General features: G+C 36.5%; 1 protein-coding gene across 19 annotated transcripts in view; it reads right to left on the minus strand.

Moving 5' to 3' along the window:
• Window positions 1–21,537, minus strand: part of ANKS1B (ankyrin repeat and sterile alpha motif domain containing 1B) — a 1,209,513-nt gene that overhangs the window by 1,052,457 nt on the left and 135,519 nt on the right. For 18 of the 19 annotated variants that reach the window (XM_089308838.1, XM_089308836.1, XM_089308835.1 and 15 more), the window contains exon 2: window positions 8,815–8,895. In XM_089308838.1, the coding sequence (XP_089164964.1) occupies window positions 8,815–8,895 (81 nt within the window). Of the gene's footprint in view, window positions 1–8,814; window positions 8,896–21,537 lie in introns of those variants that run through there. The other variant, XM_089308839.1, reaches the window with a different exon arrangement.

Below are 21,537 nucleotides of genomic sequence, written 5' to 3' on the forward strand. Positions count from 1 at the left end.
GAAATGAAGAATTCAATACCTCAAATTAAAAATGCGGTGGAAAGCCTTAATAACAGACTCGGTGAGGGAGAAGAAAGAATATCCAAGATAGAAGACAAATCATTGGAAATTTTAGGCCAAAGAAGAAGAAGAAGAAGTTATATAAATTAAAAACAGTATTGGAGATTTATGGGACACTATCAAATAACCCAACATACGCATCATAGGCATTCCTGAAGGGACAGAAAGAATGGATTAGAAGGCCAATTTAGTGAAATAATTAGAAAACGCTTAAAGTTTGGAGAAAGAAAGAACTATTCAAGTACAGGAAGCACATACAACTCCTATTGTGGAGCAGGTTAATCCTCTACCTGCAGCGCCAGCATCCCATATGGGTGCCAGTTCTAGTCCCAGTGGCTCCTCTTCTGATCCAGCTCTCTGCTATGGCCTGTGAAAGCAGTAGAAGATGGTCCAAGTGCCTGGGCCCATGCACTCACATGGGAGACCTGGACGAAGCTCCTGGCTCCTGGCTTTGGATCAGCACAGCTCTGGCCATTGTGGCCACTTAGGGAGGAACCAGCAGATGGAAGACCTTTCTCTCTGCCTCTCCCTTCACTCTCTGTAACTCTACCTCTCAAGTAAATAAAATCTTTTTTTAAAAAATAGATATGACCAGAAAAAAATCAACATGACGCATTATAGTCAAACTTTCAAAAGTAAAACATAAAGATTCTAAAATGTACAAAAGAGAATTGCCATATTACTTTCAGAGGATCTCCAATTAGACTCACAGCTGACTTCTCATCAGAAACCATAGAGGCTAGGAAAAAATGGCAAGATACAGTCCAAGTCTTAAAGGAAAAAAAAAACCTGTCAACTCAGAATACTGTACCCTGCAAAGCTCTTATTTATGAATGAAGGTGAAATAAAGGCCTTCAGAAACAAACAGAAATTTAAAGAATTTGTCACCACTCGTCCAGCCTTACAAAAAATGCTTAAGGAAACACAGAAACATAGTCATCACTGTGACAGAGTGTGAAAGCAGAAAATCTCCCAGTAAAAGTACAAAAGAGGGGCCACAGCACAACAGGTTAAAGCCCTGGCCTGCAATGCCAGCATCCCTTATAGGTACCAGTTCAAGTCCTGGCTGCTCCACTTCTGATCCAGCTCCCTGCTAATGCACCTGGGGAAGCAGTAGATGATGGCCCAAGTCCTTGTACACATGAGGGAGACCTGGAAGAAGCTCCTGACTTCTGATTTCAGATTGGCTCTGCTCCAGCCATTGTGGCCATTTGGGGAGTGAACCCAAATGAGTGAATCCAGCAGATGGAAGACCTCTCTCTGTGTCTCCATCCTTCTGTAATTCTGTCTTTCAAATAAAATAAATCTTTTTAAAAAGTGCAAAGGAAATCCAAAGTAAATAATACTTAAGGAAAAATGGGAAGGCCAAGTCATTGCTTCTCAATAGTAACTTTGAGAGTAAATGGCCTAACTTTTCCACTTAAAAGATAGAGACTGGCTGAAGGGATTAAAAAACAATATGTACCTATTCGCTGCCTACAAAAAATACACCTTAACAACAAAGACATACGCAGACTGAAAGTGAAAGGACGGAAAAAGGTATTTCATGCTAACAGAAACTAAAACAAAAATGGCACATGCAGCCATCCTAATATCAGACAAAATAAACTTTAACACAAAAACTGTTAGAAGAGACAAAGAGGAGCACTATGTATTGATTAAAGGATGAATTCAACAGGAAAAATTAACTGTAATAAATGTATATGCACCCAATTACAGGGCACCTAGTTATTTGAAAGAAATGTTAATAGGATTTAAAGGGAGACATAGACTCCATCCTATACAATAGTAATTGGGGACTTCAACTCCCACTTTCAGCAATGGACAGATAAACCAGATAGAAAATTAGCAAGCAAGAAACAGAGTTAATCAACACTATAGACCAAATGGACACAAAAGATACCTACAGAAATTTTCATTCTATAGTTACAGAATACATATTCTTCTCATTAGTGCATGGAACTTTCTCTAGGATAGACTACATGGTAGGCTGCAAAGAAAGTCTCAGCAATTTCAAAGAAATTGAAATCATACCATGGTTCTTCTCTGACCACAATGGAATGAAGCTCAACAACTCAAGAATCTCTAGAACATATGTAAACACATGGAGAATGAACAACAAGCTCCTGAATAAACAGTAGGTCATAGAAGAACTCAAAAGAGAAAGCCAAAAATTTCTGGAAACAAATTAAAATGACAATATAACACACCAAAACTTATGGCATACAAGCAAAAGCAGAGTTAAGAGGGAAGTATATAGCGACTGGTGCCTATATCAAGAAATTGGAAAGGCACCAAGTAAATAAGCTATCAAAGCTTCTCAAGGAACTAGAAAACCAACAGCAAACCAAACCCAAAACTAGTAGGAAAAAAGAAATAATTAAAATTAGAGAAGAAACAAAATTAAACCAAAATAACAATATAAAAGATCAATGAAATGAGTTGGTTTTTTTCATACAGCAATCAACAACAAATGCTTTCAAGGATGCATGGGAAAAGGTATCCTAATCCACTCATGGTGGGAATGTAAACTGGTGCAGTCAGTGTGGAAGACAGTATGAAGATAACTCAGAAATTCGAATATAGGTCTACCATATTTCCAGCAATACTACTCCTGGGAATTTATACACAGGAACTAAAGTCAGTATATGAAAGAGTGATCTGTACCCCCACATTTATTGCAGCTCAATTCAAAATAGCTAATATATGGAATCAATCCAGATGTCCATCAACTGAAGACTGGATAAAGAAATTATAAGATATTTACACCAAGTTATAATACACAATAGAAAAAAATGAAACCCTGTATTTGCAACAAAATGGATGCACCTGGAAGCCATTATACTGAATGAAATAAGTCTTTCCCAAAAAGATAGATATCATATGTTCTCCCTGATCTATGGTAACTAATAGAATACCTAAAAGGTTATCTGTATGAGTAAATGGACACTTAGAGATATGAAGATTTTTAATAGTCCTTGTCTCAACTGTTGAGGAACAGGCTTTTTTGGCATACTATTTGTTGAACTTTTTCTTTGTGTAGGGTTAATTGTATGAGTATGAAGTTAACTGGAAATAGATATTAATACAAAATAAGAATGGGAATAGGAGAGGGAGGAGGACGAAAGGTGGAAGTGTGGCCAGGAGAAAGAATACTGTAGGAAGAATCACTATGTTCCTAAATTTATATATTTAAAAGCCATGAAGTTCGTATACCTTAAATAAAAGGTTTCTAGGTGAATAAAGAAAGAGGAAGAAAGAAAAAGAAATAAAGGGAGAAAGAGAGGGAGAGAGAGAAGAAGATGCGGAATTAACAAACTAATGAAATTCATAAGTTCAATAAGGCTTTTTTGATTTCATTTTTTCTTGAAGCTTTTACTTCTCTTTAATGGAAATAAAGTTGCAGATGTGTTCCAAATGGTCAAAAAATGCCAGGACAATATGTTCCATTTTCTAACTGAAGCATCTGTACATACTGAATTCCCTCTCAGACTTCTAGATTATAGAGTGGATGAGGGTAAATTCTAACTATTATTCTTTTCCAAGTAAGAAGAAATCAGAAAATAGATCTTTCTAGTGACTCATAGCTACATCAGGTACCAGATTATAGAATTTTAGAGTAGGTCCCCTTCTTTCATTAAGAAAAACCTAAGAAAGAACAATTCAAAAATATAGGTACTTTACTATCTGCATTGCAGATCTAATCTGATATACAAATTTGGGTTACAGATTGATAATGGAGTCTATGAAGCATCAAACATATAAAAGAATCTGCATATTTCAAAGATATAACAGTAATTTGTTGACTGGTTTAAATGTAGTATACAAGAATCACAATGCACCCAATATAGTTTAATAAGGTTTAACAAGAAAAAAAAGATAATTTGCTGCATAAATAAAATCAACTGAAATATGAATATACAGTTTTAGATTAAACCATAGAGGGGTATTTAAGATTACTATTTTAAAAGAAAGAAATAAAGGAAAATCAAGAATGGAAAGAAGGAAGGGAACGAGGTAAAACGGGAAGGATGCACAGGGAGAGAAGGAGACAGCAGAAGAGGGAGACAGAAAAGGAGGGAGGGAAGAAGGTCAACTGTCATTCAAAAGAGAATCAAGGGCTTTAAGTTTGTAGCAGGAATCTGGGAGATGAGTACCCCATGTTTTCAAAGGAAAAAGAGAAAAATAAACAGATCTCTACCCTATCCACTGAAGCAGTTTATTTATAATTGTTACTAATAGATTTGTTATATTGGCCACATTTTCCCCCTGACATTTAAAGAGGATAATTTTCTAATCTATAATTACAAATGGCCAAGGAAGTCACCAATAGAGTACTGTTTCTATTGTGTCCAGATCTCGATAATTGTAGATGAATTGTTCAATATGAAATAGTGCATTTTAAGGATAAAATGCTGCTGAGCTTGTGGATAACTAGCGTTAATAAATGAGGACTCCCCCCCCCCAAAAAAAAAAAAACAAATAAGAGGAAGCAGGTTGAATTTGCGGTATGAAGGCTTTAGACTACATGTTGGGAATAGGGAGAAAGTCTGTGCTCAAAGCAAAAGAACAAACTACAGGATCCATCTCAATGATTCTATGAACTTTAGCCTAGAAATCATGTTTATGGAAATAATCTGGAACAGGTGGATACAGCAAAAGTAGAAATATGGAAATGATTTGTTTCTATGCTGACTGCTAAAACTTGCTTGGGAAGAACATAACATTATCAATTGCTATTTATCAATGCTAAGGGAGAACAGCAAGGGAAAAGAAAACAAAAGCTTTTCTTCTCTGGTTCTGAGATATATTCTATGACATTATTTTCTTTCAAACATCTTAAGCCAAAATTAAAATTAGCATTCCACGTGAACATATATTTGACGATCATGAGAGGTAACCCAGAAGTACATAGTGTGAGAGAGAAAAGTCAGAATTTATCCACTGGTAAGCATCGACTTGGAATTAGAATATTTAGGCCCTGGACACAACCATGTCTTAGTACATACGTGACAACTACGTTATTTGTCCAGAATGTCATTGTTTCCCTGCCTGCAAAATGAGGGAGGTAGAAGGATGGGGGAGGGGCAAGGTAGAATAAGTGATTTCTGATTGTAAAAGTCCGTAAGTCCAGAGATAATGTAAATATGCAACATCAATAAATACATATATATATATATACACACTGTATGTGAAAACAGAAATGTCAGAATTAGAATATCATGGTATATAACTGAGCCACAACCATGAAGGTACTTCAAAAAGTTCATGGAAAATGGAATTAAAAGATGCTTCTATTTTGAAGTGTTTGAAGTCAGGCAGTGTTTTCATAATATGCATTTTCTGTGAACTTTTTGAGCATCCTTCATAAAGCCAACACAATGCATCACCACGTTTCCACTGGAAGAACAATGAATATCCAGCCAATATATTCAGTATATTGAGTCATAAAGGATTATAATCCATATGTGAAGCAGATGACTCAAGATCACATAGCCAGAAGAGATGGGGAGATAGGATTAGAATTCTTCTGATTTTTCTCATGTCTTGAAGAAGACATTAAGAAACATCTTACCAGAAAATTTAAATCTTACCAGAAAGTGCTTTAAAAAGATGAGAACATTTGATAAAAGCAGATACATAGGATTACTACAGAATACCTGCAATAAATCCTTTATCTTAAAAGAAATCTAGTCAATTTTCCCACCTCTTTATGATAATATGAGTGACTGCCATTCAATTTGCTTAAATTACTTAATTTCTAAAGTACCAAAAGGAGCCAAAAATTATGCAGTGGGCCATAAAAAATGCATCTCAATAGGTAGAACTTCATAAGTTGTAATGTGTAAGTCAATAATGCTTTTACTAAATACGTCACTGGAAATCAACATGAAATATGAATGCTAATCCATTTTGGAACAATATTATTTTGAGAAGTACTTAAAATGTCAATCTGAAAATGAACAAATATTATTTGTTCATCTTGTGATCTGGCTGAAGACATTACACCCATTTGATTTGATAAAGTTTATCTTTCCAACTGGAACCTAGAAATATGATATTCCCATGAACCCATAACTGAGATGGCTAAAGAAGCCAACAATATCATCTGCTGTGCCCTCATTTCTCTTTATTGATAATTCTACACAGAATAATAAATAACAACATTCTCCTTTAAAAGATTCAGAAATTTGACCTCATTTTCTGCTCTACAGCAGAAGGGTATGGTAAAATTAAAAGTTTTAACTCAGATGGAAATGATAGATAAAAAATAGGGACTGAGGCCAGCGCTGCGGCTCACTAGGCTAATCCTCCACCTTGCGGCACCGGCACACCAGGTTCTAGTCCCGGTCAGGGTGCCGGATTCTGTCCCGGTTGCCCCTCTTCCAGGCCAGCTCTCTGCTGTGGCCAGGGAGTGCAGTGGAGGAGTGGAGGATGGCCCAAGTACTTGGGCCCTGCACTCCATGGGAGACCAGGAGAAGTACCTGGCTCCTGCTGTAGAATCAGCGCAGTGTGCTGGCTGCAGTGCGCCGGCCATGACGGCCATTGGAGGGTGAACCAACGACAAAGGAAGACCTTTCTCTCTGTCTCTCTCTCTCTCACTGTCCACTCTGCCTGTCAAAAAAAAAAAAAAAAAAAAAATAGGGACTGAACTGGGGCTGGCAATGTGGCATAGCAGGTAGAGCTGCCTGTGACATCAGCTTCCCACATGGGCGCCAGTTCAAGTCTCAGCTGCTCCACTTCCAATTCAGCTCCCTGATAATGGCCTGGGAAAAGCACCAGAAGATGGCCCAAGTGTTTGGGCCCCTGCCACCCACATGAGAGACTCAGATGAAGCTCCTGGCTCCAACCCAGTCCCAGCCACTGCAGCCATCTACTGAGGGAACCAGCAGATGGATGATCCCTCTCTCTGTAACTGACTTTCAAAATAAATAAATAGGATTTTAAAAAAGATATATTTATTTATTTGAAAGTCAGAGTTACACACAGAGAGAAGGAGAGGCAAAGAGAGAGAGAGAGACAGGTCTTCCATCTGCTGGTTCACTCCCTAGATGGCCACAATGGCCAGAGCTGTGCCAATCAGAAGCCAGGAGCTGGAGCTTCTTTTGAGTCTCCCATGCAAGTGCAGGGACCCAAGCACTTGGGTTATCTTCTGCTTTCCCTGGTCACAGCACAGAGCTGGATTGGAAGTGGAGCAGCCGATACTCAAACCAGGGCCCATGCTGACACTGCAGGTGGCAACTTTAGCTGCTATGCCACAACACCTGCCCCCATGAATAAATAAGTTTTTTTAAAAAGACAGGAACTGGGTGAAAAGAAACGCAATTTGGAAATTCCAATAATAAGAATCCAAATAATGAAAAATTAAGCTTATACTATTTTATGTAATTCAGATGATTCTCCAAATAGACTGATGTTAACTTTACTCCAGAAGTTTCATGAGGAAAAAATATCATAGTGATCAATTATGACCAAAACAAATTATGGCTTCATGAACATCAAGCTTAAAATCAAGTATAACTAAGTCCCTTGTGTCTCAATCCACAGAATAAAAGAAGTGTTAGATGAGGGAAAAAAAAGGTTACTAGCATTTCTAAAGCAGTAATTAGCATATGTAAAAGACTAAAGTGTAATGAAATGATCCAGGTCTAGAAAGACTAACTTGGATCATCCTCACAAAGGAAAAACAGAGGGGGAGATAGCTGTGGAGGATCATTTTTCTTCTGGTGGGGCAGGATAGAACATCTGAGTAACTGCATCACTAAATCATTACCTGACCTAGCTATAACAGTGGCAATAAACTGGTGATTATTATTACACACTCTTTCACTCTCCATAATGTATACTATCACATTACTTGAAACATAATTTTGTAAGTTGAAAAAAGTTCAGGGTTGAGCCGGCGCCGTGGCTCAATAGGCTAATCCTCCGCCTTGCGGCGCCGGCACACCGGGTTCTAGTCCCGGTCGGGGCGCCGGATTCTGTCCCGGTTGCCCCTCTTCCAGGCCAGCTCTCTGCTATGGCCAGGGAGTGCAGTGGAGGATGGCCCAGGTGCTTGGGCCCTGCACCCCATGGGAGACCAGGAAAAAGCACCTGGCTCCTGGCTCCTGCCATCGGATCAGCGCGCTGCGCCGGCTGCAGCGGCGGCCATTGGAGGGTGAACCAACGGCAAGGGAAGACCTGTCTCTCTCTCTCACTGTCCACTCTGCCTATCAAAAAATAAAAAAAAAAAATAAAAAATAAAAAAAAAAAAAGTTCAGGGTTAAGAAAATCAAAACCAGAAAGATGATCATAAATTATAAGGAGAAAGCATGTTGGCTAATTCTGAAGGATTTTGAAGTGGTTTGTATAAATGCCTGAGGTTTACAATAACAGGATTCCACTAAGATTTCACTCCCTGTGAATACTCTCATGTTGAGTGAATATATGAAGACACCAAAAACAAGGGAGGGAAGTGTTATCAAGTGGTTTTGTCCCATTTTTCTCCACAAAGCTACACCTAACTAGCATGGTCTTTTCACTGCTGCTATCCTCCCTGTGTGATAGTTGGTGATTTCAGTTGACACTTCACACACAATCATCTTCAGCAGCATTCCTACACACTTTAACTTTCCAGCATTGTTGCATGCTGCCTCTCCAATCATCAGCCCAGTGGACTAAATGGCAACATGAGACAGTATCATCAGACTTAATTAACTTTCATCACATGTAACTAAATAACCAAGATTTCCAGTCCAAATAAGTGGCACTTACTTATGTCCATTTAAGGCTGCATGGTGTAAAGCAGTGTAACCCGAACTGTCTGTGCAGTTCACATTGGGGCCTCGCCAGATGCTGCAAATAAACATAAGCGCAGAGTTAACAATTAAGCAGAATCGTGCTTTGTAAAACAAAAAGACTGACAGTCCCACAGCCAGCAGCACGTTGCATATGAAAATTTCAGTCATGTAGAAAATGACTGCCATCTTTTATGCATTCCCATCAGAACAACAAATTCATTTATTTGATGCAGGGAAATGAACAGGGAACGTAAATATCATCAGGAAGTATTAGCAAATGGGTGTTCACTGCTGTGCATTAAAATCTGGATCCAAATATTCCCTACTGCTTTCTAACATTACCTAAATATTGGAAGCAATTAACGCTCACCTTCAATATTCTATACCAGAGAATAAAAATTTATGACACCTGCTTTCTCACCTTAATATACTCATCCTGAGATGGCAGTGATATATGTAACTTATAAGATATTTTTGCATTATGGGTAGAAACTCTTCCTGCTGTTCTCCTGCTACCAAGGAAATGTATTCAATATTTCATACTTGAAAACAAAACGAAGATTTGGATTGTTATAAAGCATAAGATGTTAATGCTGCCATTAGCATTGATTTTATTATACAGTATAGTCTTGCAAGAACATGTAACTATATAAAAGAGTCTATTTTATTTTTTATCACAATTAAAACCATTTTTAGGTTTTAGAAAAATAAAACACTGAAAAACACTTTTCTAAAAGGAGAGAAAAATATTAATTTATCCGATACTTTTAAGAATATCAAAGATAATATCTAATGGTAATCATATCCTCACAAGATATTTATTCTATGCCAACTGTATGTCACATATTAAGATATGAACTAAGAGCACTCAATCAAAACTCAAGGTCCTTCTCTAAAGGAAAATAGCCTAAGGGAGAAGACAGACATACGAACTAATAATTGCAAAGCAGTATGATAACTGAGGTACCAGAAAGCATGCAGGCATCACTGAGAAGACAAGGTACAGTTATCCCAAATGACAGATGATGATACACTTAAGCTAAGCTGAAACTATTATAATGAGAAGAACACACTCACTTATCTAAGAGTTAAAAGAACAATCAAAAAGGCACAGGGGTCAACTGAAGAAAGGTAGGGAAAAGTAGTAGTAGTGACAACTCAGGCTTCAAGATTAGATGACTGGAAAGAAAATGACAATATCCAAGTATTGTCACTTCACTCCTTCTTTCAAGCAGTGTATCAATAAAGTGGCAAAACCCTGGCCTGCATTAGATATCAAAAAAAAATTTGCCTGTCCCATTTTAATAGGTGAAAAGTGGGGCCAGCACTGTGGTGCAGCAGGTTAAAGCCCTGGCCTGGAGCACTGGCATACCATATGGGCACCGGTTCTAGTTCTAGCTGTTCCTCTTCCAGTCGAGCTCTCTGCTATGGCCTGGGAAAGCAGCAGAAGATGCTTGGGCCCCTGCACCCACATGGGAGACCCAAAGAAGCTGCTGGCTCCTGGCTTCGGATCAGCACAGCTCCAGCTGTTGAGGCCACCTGGGGAGTGAACCGGAGGATGGAAGACCTCTCTCTCTGTCTCCACTTCTCTCTGCAACTCTTTCAAATAAATAATTAAAAAAAAAAAAAAGGTGAAAAGTGATATGTCATTGATTTAACATGCAATTCTTTAAAATATTAGTGGTTTTTTTTGTGTCTTCTTACCTTTTCACATTCTTAGACTTTTTAAACTATTTCTTGCTAATTTATAACAGGTTCTTATATATTAAAATGTTAATCTTATGTATTTCAAAAAGAAAAAAGAGAAAGAAAATGACAACATTAACTAAGAGGTGGAATGGACAGTAAAAAGGAGCCAATCTGTTGGGCGAAGGACACTGCAGAATGGAAAGGAAACAATGAGCCCTCCGTGGAAGACACTGAATTTCAAGTATCTGACACGCTCACATATAAGCAAGGATATTCATAAAGCTATGAAATATTAGCTATTAGAAGCGCGACTTTCATGTCTTCAAATATGGCTCCATTACTTGTGTGAGTACCTCTGAATGAGTACCCCTGAACTTCAATTCCTAAACTCTGAAATGGAGATGATGATAACAATAGCACTAGCTTAGGCAGATGTAAGGATCAACAGTGCTCAACAGTGCTCTAAGGTGAGGTGGAGAACCTTTTTTTTGCCAAGGGCCATTTGGATGTTTGCAACATCCTTAGCAGGCCATACAAAATTATCAACTTAAATATTAGCCTGCTACAGATTTATTGAATTTATAGTCCAACCTGGGATTTCCTTTGCAGGCCGAGACCAAATAATTTGACAGGTCATATACAGCCTGCCGGCCAGACATTTCCCACCTTTGAAAGGGAAGCACGAGAACACAGCACTAACATATTATTAAATAAAGGGACACAAAAGTGACACAACATGAAATGACTAACACCAATAAAAAGAAAACTGAGTGATTACATTAACATCAGACAGACTCGATTTCAGAACAAAGAATATTACATGGGAGAGAGGAAGTTCATAACTAAAAGGGGCCAATTTATCAAGAGAACATAGCAGTCTTAAAAGTTTACTGAATTTAACCAAACAAAATACATGAAGTAAAAACTCACACAATTGCAAAAATAAATAGACCATCTATCTATATTTGGATAGTTAAATATACCTCTCTTAATAATTGACAGAAAAAGTAAAACAAAACCAGTGTCCATACATATGGCTTGAATAATAACTATTAACCAACTTGATCTAACTAAAATTTATAAAACACTCTACCTGACAAAAGGAAATGCACATTCATTGCAATTTAACCACAAAACATGCCATAGTGGGGATCATGAAAAAAAAGTCACAATAAATCTAAAAGGATTTAAATCATACAAAATATGCTTTCTGACACCCAATGGAATTATATTAGAAATCAATACCAGAAAAAAAAAAAAAGAAATCAATACCAGAATAATACCTGAAGCCACCAAATGTTGGGAACTAAATAACACATAAATCAGAGAAGAGATCAAAAGGAAACTGGAAAATATTTTTAACTGCAAGAAAAATAAAACAGTATTTTATTTTTATTTTTTTCTTTTAGAAAACAGTATATATCAAAACTTTGGGGATGTAACTAAAGCAATACCTGAAGAAAAACATAACACTAAGAAGGCAAAATTAAATCCAAAAACAGTCCCAGCTTAATAAGTTCAGATTCCAGTTTCAGAAATATAAAAATATATTAAGCCCAAAGTAAGAGGAGAGGAAATATTAAAGACAACAGCAGAAATTAAGACACAGAAAACAGATTAAGAAAGTCAATGAATTTTTAAGTGATTCTTTTAAAAATCTCTATAAAATCAATATATCTATGGTAAAATTGAATAGGAGGAAAAATAGAAGACACAAATTGCCAGTATCATGAAGAGAGGCAAGTTGTCAATTTAGTCTACAGATATGCAATGGGTAGCAGAAAACTATGAGTGACTTTATAGTAATAAAACAGAAAGCAGATAAAATAGCCAGGTTTCTTGAAAGGCGCGAACCACAAAAGCTCACTCAAAAAGAAAAGCAGGGCCGGCGCGCGGCTCACTAGGCTAATCCTCCGCCTTGCAGCGCCGGCACACGGGGTTCTAGTCCCGGTCGGGGTGCCGGATTCTGTCCCGGTTGCCCCTCTTCCAGGCCAGCTCTCTGCTGTGGCCCGGGAGTGCAGTGGAGGATGGCCTAAGTGCTTGGGCCCTGCACCCCATGGGAGACCAGGAGAAGTACCTGGCTCCTGCCATCGGATCAGCGTGGTGTGCCGTCTGCGGCGGCCATTGGAGGGTGAACCGACGGCAAGGGAGGCCTTTCCCTCTGTCTCTCTCTCTCACTGTCCACTCTGCCTGTCAGGAAAAAAAAAAAAAAAAAGAAAGAAAAGCAATAAACTGTACAGCCCTAGATATATTAAAGGAACTAAACCTGAATTTGTAACCAAAAACATTCCTCACAAATTCAAACATTCCAACCAAAATAGGGCAAGTGGAGAATTCTAACAGGAATTTAGGGAATAAATAATAGCATTCTATGAAAACATTTCCAAAAGCCTGAGATGCATAAATACTGCCTCACTTTCTATGGGTCAGGAACCCAAAAACATTATGAAAAAAGTGAGCTAGAAATCAATACATCACTCATGACTACAGATGCAAAAAATCTTTAACTTACAGCAACAGAACCCTACAACAATATACAAAAAGGAAACTATATTACGAAGAAATCAAGCTTATCCCAGTAATCCAAGTGTTTTCTAGCATTAATTATTTACTATACTGACACATTTCAAAAGAACTTATTTGATGATCTCAACAGAGGCAGAAATAATACTTTGCAAAATCCAACATCAGTTTCTAATAAAAACTTTTTACTAACTAGTAATAGAAAAAAACTTCATCAACCTGGGAATAAAAACAAGCTATAAAAAAAGCCTACATCTACTTAAAATGTATGTAACACTTTATGATGAAAGATGGAATGTTTCCCATTAAGATCAAGGACATGACAAGGATATCTGTTCTAACCACTTCTAATTGACACTGTACCTGAGGCTTTAACCAATGCAGTAGCTAAAAAGGCAGTGACAAGAAAAAGAAATAAAAGATATCAAGATTGTGAGTGATTCAGATGCCCAAGACCCATACCATTATACCTGGATTCAGGGGCTGGCGTTGTGGCACAGTGAGAAAGACATGTGGATGCCAGTATCCCATTTAGGCACTGGTTCCTGTCCACTTGCAGTCCAGCTACCTGCTAATGCACATAGGAAAGCAGGGGAGGATGAGCCAAGTGTGTGGGCCCTTGTCACTGACTGGAGACATGGAAGAAGTTCCTGGTTCCTGGTTTGCACCAGCCCAGCTACAGCTGTTGTGGCCATTTGGGGAATGAACCAGTGGATGGAAGATTTCTCAATCTTTCTGTGTCTCTCCTCTCTGTAACTCTTTCAAATAAATAAATAAATCTTAAAAATAAAAAAGAATCCCTGGATTCAACAACCAGCTCAGGCTCCTAACTCCAACTTCCTGCTAATGCAGGCCCTGAGAGTAGTGATGACTCAAAAGTGAATGAGCTCCTGCCACCAACAGGGGAGACCTGGAATGAGTTGCTAGCTCACAACTCCAAGGTTGTTCTCAGACCAGCTCTAGCCATTACAGACAACAGAGACAACTGTAGAGTGAAACAGTGGTTGGAATCTATCTGTCTGTCTGTCTGTCTCTCTCTCTCTCTCTCTCTCTCTCTCTCTCTATATATATATATATATATATATATTTCTGTCTCTCTTTCTTCTTCCTCTCCCTCCACCCTGCTTCCTCTACCTCTCTACAACCCTCTTTGTTTCTGTCTGCCCTCCATGCCTCAGAAAGAAAATTATTGTAAGGAAAGAAGAAAATCTGTCTTATTTGAAGAAAAAAATAGTCACATATATAGAAAATCCTACAGAATTTACAAAAAAAGCTACCAAAATTTAGAAGTGTATTTAATTGGGGGTAGCTGTGTGAAAGTAAAGGGAGCTAACTGTCCTATCTCTGTAATGCTCCTGAAGATACAAAATTATTTCAAATAAATATCAACCAGACCAAAAAAACAAAACAAAACAAAACAGAAAGAAAAGAAACAACAGAGCTAATTATGCCATGGGCCAAATGGATCTAATTGATATCTATAGAACATTTCATCTCACAGCTGCAGAATAATAGGATAGACCATATACTAGGCCAAAAACAAGTTTCAACAAACTAAATAAATGAAATCATATCCTGTATCTTTTCTGACCACATAGAAATTAAGTTAGAAATTAACAACAAAAACTCTAGGAAACAAACACATGGAGACTGAACAACATGATCCTCAGGAACAGTGGGTCATAAAAGAAATCAAGAAGGAAATGAAAAAGTTCATTGAAATGAATGAAAATGACAACACATCAAAATTTATGAGATACAGCAAAAGAGGGTTAAAAGAAGAGTTTATAGCAATTAGTGCCTACATCATAAAATTGGAAAGGTATCAAATAAATAATCTCAAAGACCTAAAAAACTAAGAACAAATCCAAAATTAGTAGAACAATAAAAATTAGAGAATAAACAAAAGAGAAATCAAAAAAAATTATAAAGGGGCCAGCGTTGTGAGGTAGCAAGTAAAGACGCCACCTGTGACACCTCCACCCCATAAGGGCACCATTTCCAATCCTGGCTGCTCCTCCACCAGCCCAGCTCCCTGCTATGGCCTGGGAAAGCAGTGGAATATGGTTCAAGTCCTTAGGCCCTTGTACCTATGTGGGAGACCTGGATGAGGCTCCTGACTTCAGACTGGACCTGCAAAAGTCATTGTTGCTATTTGGAAAGTGAACCAGTAGATAGATCTTTCTGTCTCTCCATCTCTCTGTAAACTCTGCCTTTCAAATAAACAAATAAATCTTTAAATATCTATATTATTTATATATGATATATAATATATATTATATATATAATAAGATCAGTGGAATGAAGAGCTGGTTTTTTGAAAAAATAAATAAATAAACAAAATTTATACACCATTGGCCCAACTAACCAAAAAAAAAAGGAGAGAAGAAGCAATTAATAAAAATCAGAGACAAAAAAGGAGATATTACAACTGATACCACAGAAATATAAATTATTAGAAATCATTACAAACAACTATATGCCAACAAATTGGAAAATCTAGAAGAAATGGATAGCTTTCTGGACACATGCAATTAACCAAAATTGAGGCATAAAGACATAATAATCTTAAAAAAAAAACAATAACCAAGTTTGAGATTGAATCAGTAATAAAGAGTCTCCAAACAAAGAAAAGCCCATGACCAGACAGTGTCATTGCTGAATTCTACCAAACTTTTAAGGAAGAATTAATCCCAATTCTTCTTAAATCATTCAAAACAGTTGAAAGGGACAGAATTCTCCCAAACTCTATAAGTATAAGGCCAGTATTACTTTAATTCCAAAACCAAAATAATGGTACAACAAAAAAATATAAATATAGGTCCATTTCCCTAATGAACATAGAGGAAAAATTATTCAGCAATCTAATAGCAAATCAATCCAACAACACATTAAAAAGATTATTCACTCTAACCAAATGGGATTTATCCCAAGGATGCAGAAATGGTTCAAAATATGCAAATCAATAAGCATGATATAACACATTAAGAAAATGAAGAATAAAAACAATATGATTATCTCAAAGGTGCAGAGAAAGCACAAGATTACACCCTTTTATGAATAAAACCTTTTTTAAAAATTGGTATAAAAGGAATAGACCTCAATGAAATCAAGTAATATATTACAAAATCACAGCCCATATCATATTGCATTTGGAAAACATTTCTGTTAAGATCTGGAACCAGACAAGGATTCCCATTCTCACCACTATTATCCAATATCATTCTGAAAGTTTCAGCAAAAGCCACTAGGCAAGAAAAAGAAATCAAAGGGATACCAAAGAGAAAGAGAGAGAGAGAGAGGAAAGGAAGGGAGGGAGGGAGGAAAGGAGGGAGGGAGGAAGGGAAGGTATCATAATATTCTAAGAATTTTATCTATGAACTCCAAGAAATCTTTTCTTTTATATCAATAAAAGTACAAATAATGAAAAGTCTAAATCTTTTTTACATTTCAAAAAACAAAAATCAATTGTATTTCTACATGCTACAAAATATCAAAAATTGAAATTTTATTTAAAAATTAAAAATACAAAAAATATCATATCATGAAAGTCTTAAAAACTTAGGAATACATTTGAAAAATATATGCAAAATTGCACACTGGAAAACTACAAAAATTTTACCTTGTTTTTCAAAGATTACTTGGTTCTAGATGTGTGAATTAATTTCTGGGGCTTCTGTTCTGTTCTGTTCAGTTGATCCACATGTCTATTTTTGTGCTAGTACCAGGCTGTTTTATTTATGACAGCCCTATACTACTACACATCTATCAGGATAAGATTATATATATCTATGTCGACAGTGATGTAAACCAACCAGATTATTCACATAACATTGGTGAGTATGTAACAGTTCAATCACTTTAGGAAAAACTTGATAGGTTCTTACAAAGTTAAACATAAAATTATCATATAATCCTGTCATTCTAATTTAGACATTTAGTCATAAGAAAGCATAGGTCTACACAAAGACTTGTACATGAATATTCATTACAGCTTTATCTGTAATAGCATAGAACTGAAATAAACCAAATGTCCATTAGCAGATAAACTCTGATGTATCTATACAATAGAATATTCCTCAAAAATAAAAGGAATGAAATATTGAAATATCTAATAACAATGGTTGAATACATAAATCAACTAGATTATCAGATTCCTTCCCTTCTCAAAACAGCAGAATGACTCCCCAGCTGAATAGGAGATTTATTCTATCCCATTGTTAGAGCATTTGACCTCTGGACTAGAGGATGACAGGCACAGTTGAGCACAGAGTTGCCAACTAGAAATGGGAAACTAAAGAATATCTACACTCTAAATACTGAGACCCTTAAACATCTTTCCTTACTGGGTTTCTAATTATCAACAGCCAGGCTTATATAATGCAGATAGCACATTGGAACATCCTTAGGTAGATAGATATAAATAATTCAACAAGACCTAAATATACTGACAGTGAGTATTTCTTCAATGGAACCCAGATGGGGGGATCCAGATCATCCTACGGTAAAGCTAGCATGTTAACAAGTGTTTTACATCAGTACTGCAAAACACAAGGGCAAAAGGGGAGGATGAGCCCCCAATTATATCCTTCATTAATCTCTGTGATGAAGTTACTCCCTGTTGAGGTCACTTCACTCAGAGGCTGGAGGAGCTGCTAACAACTGCATCTCACAAGCTGACACAGGACAATCCACTCACCACTGAAAAGCCCTGATGATATCTCAACACTAAGAACTTAGAGCCTCCCATTAATTAGCTTTTGAAAGCCACTACTCTCAAATATGAACAAATAAACAAAGACAACCAGTCATCTGAGGAAGACCCTATAAGTCAAATAAGGAAAAAAAAAAAGAAGAAGAAGAAGAAAAGAAAAAAGAAACCCCAAGGAAAAATAAAATAAACTTGAACTATGCAGGGAAATGAAAATAGTATCATTAATATCCTTCCAAAAATAAGAATGCAATAAAAAGAAAATCAGAGATAAAAGAACTCTCCAATTTAAAAATGATGATGGAAATTTAAGACAGTATAAGAACTGAAAATAATACTGATAAAATACCACAGATAATTAGAAAAAAAGGCAAAGGTATGAAGAAGAAAGCCTGTAAGAAAACTAGAACAACAGCACAGTAGTTCTTATCTTAAAGTAAAAACACTGGGAGAGAAAAGAATGGAAGAAAGAAATCATTTACAAAAAATTCTAAGAACTGTAAGATGTTAATTTTCAAACTGAAAAGTCCACCCAAAAAAAAAAAAAAAAAAAACTAAACCAAAATCTGATACTATCTTTTCAATTTCAATTAAAATGGATACACTGAAATCCTAAAACACTGACCCAGAGCTATTCTATTAAGTTAAATTTTTCGTCTTTGAACTCTCTACTTGTCTTTACTATTCAATGAAACTTGCACCTGCTCCGGGCTCCTGGCTTTGGATCGGCTCAGCTCCGGCTGTTGCGGCCAACTGGGGAGTGAACCATCAGATGGAAGACCTCTCTCTTTCTACCTCTCTTTCTTTTTTTAAAAAAAGACTTACCTCTGAAGAGCTTGCAATATAATTAGAGAAAAATATATACAGAGAAATCACAATACCAACAGTGAGCACAGTCCATACAGCACAGTAAAACCCCAACAATTGCTTATCGGTTTTATTTCTTGTCATAAAATAAATGCAACAATAGAAAAAAATCTGTAACTCCCTAAATAAATGCTACTATTTAAGAAAGCTCCAATAGAAATCCCTATAGGATTTTAGAGGGAAAACTGGAATAGAAGTTATAAGTTGCATCTAGAATTTTCAGGGGAAAAAATTGAAATATATTCTAATGGGATCACATATCACCAATTATTAAAGCATATTAAAAACAATACCAAGAAACTACTATTCTTGCCAGATGCCAAATGCTATTCAGTGCCAGTGGTCAGTGAATACAAGAGAATTCCTAGAAACAGACCAGCAAAACATATAATAAAGCTGACATCCAAGAGAAGAGAAAGGAAAAATCGTTCAATAAAGAGTCTTGAGAAAAATGTACAATTCTCTGCCTGCCATCATTTAGCAAAATTAAATCCAACATTATACGCCCTTGGCTCCTTCTCAAACTTCAGTTCCCACTCTCTTTTTTTCACACACCATATTACCATAATACAGGTTTCCTTGAAAACACAAGTTCGCCTACACCTATGGCTACTGTATTTGAAAATCTCAAATAATTATATGGTTTCATCTTTCTGTTCAAATGCTGCCATGTCAAGAAACTCTGGCAAAATGATTTTTCAGTCAAAAACAGTACCCTGTCATCATTCTCTTTCCCCTTACTTACAGAACACACCACAATTTGACATTATATTATCTATTTTATTGTCTATCTCCACACCAGAATGGAAACTTAATTACTTTTTTTTAAGAATTATTTATTTATTTGAAAATCAGAGTTATAGAAAGGCAGAGGCAGAGGCAGAGGCAGAGAGAGAGAGAGAGAGAGAGAGAGAGAGAAAGTGTCTTCCATCTGCTGGTTCACTCTCCAAATGATCGCAATGGCCAGGGCTGGCCCAAGCCGAAGCCAGGAACCACGAGTTTCATCTGCATATCCCAGATGGCAGCAGGGGCCCAAGGATTTGGGCCATCTGCTGCTGCTCTCCCAGGCGCACTAGCAGGGAGCTGGATGGGAAGTGGAGCAGCCAGGACTGGAACCTGGCACCCATATGGAATGCTAGCACTGCAAGCAGTGGCTTCACTGGCTATGCCACATCTCTGGCCTTAACCACTTCTTAAAGCAGTGACTGGAATATTGGAGCTAGCCAACAAATGTGTTACATGAATTATAAATGAATATATATATATATTAAAACTGCCATCCTCACTGACAAAGAAAGCAAAAAAATGGTTTTTGAATAAAATTGGGGAAAAAGCCAATAATAATCCGTGATGCATGCGATAAAGAAAAAATATAATAATTTGGTATTGAAAATGTAATGGGGACATTTTTCTAGAAAGAAATTTGACAATTAAAATGTAAAATTTTAAAAGCCTTAATAATATGCAAGCTTATTAGCAAGAAACTCTACCTATAAAGAATTGTTTACAGGAAGCAATTAATAGTTTGAACAAATATATAGTTTAAAAAAATTTATCACAGTGTAACCTAAAATCCTAATAGTTGTATGATTATTTTTTCTATCCAGCACCCATTAGAATAGTTATTCTCTTTTTACTCTCATCAACTAGATTTCTAACAATGCCTGATAACAGTTGGCAATCATCTTTCTCCCTACTTAGCAAAACTGCTTTTTCTTTCTTGCTCTCCAGCTCTTTCATAAAAAGCCCAACAGTAAAGTGGTTAGAGTACCTACTGATGAGTTCCTTTAGCTCATGTCAACCTCCCTGGGAGAGAAAGTACACCAACAGAGTAGCCAGGGATGCTAGAAATGACTCAGTTCTTTTTAGCTTTAAAAATGTCTCAATATAAGTGACAGACAAAAAAAAAAAAAAAAAAAAAACACTACCCAGCAAAGTAAAATATAAAATTGTATTAAAACTGACAACATGCCTATTTGTCAATATTTTAAATTTGGTATGTCAGAAACTTTGCCTAAAATAAATGCTCCCAAATAATATGCGATCCTCAATTACCAAAAATTTAAGTTCTCTGCTATACTATTTGTACTAACATAACAAATTATTATATTTTAAAACAAACAGGATAGGTTTACTGAAGTTTTCAGTAACCAGGACATTCACTAGTCAAACTATTTTATTCCTTAGGCTTTTAAAAATCAAAGAAGATTTTTGCTAAATAAACTATAACCCAGAATTTCTTAGGCCAACATCTACATGCATAGAAAGTAAGATTTAAAACACAGTTACTCCACAAATTGATCTTAATTATATGTTCCACCAACCTATGGAGAAAATCCATCAGGAAAACATAAGACTGTTTTAGCTCTTCTTGATTCCTATCTGACTCTTGACACTCGAGATCATTCCAGGGCACTAGATAAGGACATTCATACAAAATGTGCTCTTAATGCCTCATCAGGGTCAGCCTATATAGAGTGATCTTCTGACAGATGAGACCACTTCAACCAATGCAAAACAAAATCCCTTTTCAATTATTTTCTTTACAATTTGCTTCTATATTTGGATTAACTGGAAACTAAATTATATGCCAGAAGATGATATTTTAGAATTTGAGAAGAATTTGTAATCAAGCAGAGCAGTGAACATAAAGTCAAGAAACATGAGAACACTGCAGCATCTGTTTCTTTCTTCTTTCCACTGTGTCCCTAACTCAAAAGTTGTCAAACATCCCTCCCAGCCCATATCTTCTTGGCCATATGGATATAATTTCAGCAAAATAAACCAACAGATTAATCTCTCATTGTTATGCAAATACTGGTCTATACAACTATTCTGTACCTCAGTGCCCTCTTCAGTAAAATAAAAATACCAGTAATAGCTATCATATAGGGTTGTTGTGAAGAT

This window comes from Oryctolagus cuniculus, chromosome 11 (assembly GCF_051225735.1).
Source record: "Oryctolagus cuniculus isolate XC-2025 breed Fujian yellow rabbit chromosome 11, ASM5122573v1, whole genome shotgun sequence".
NCBI lineage: Eukaryota > Metazoa > Chordata > Mammalia > Lagomorpha > Leporidae > Oryctolagus > Oryctolagus cuniculus.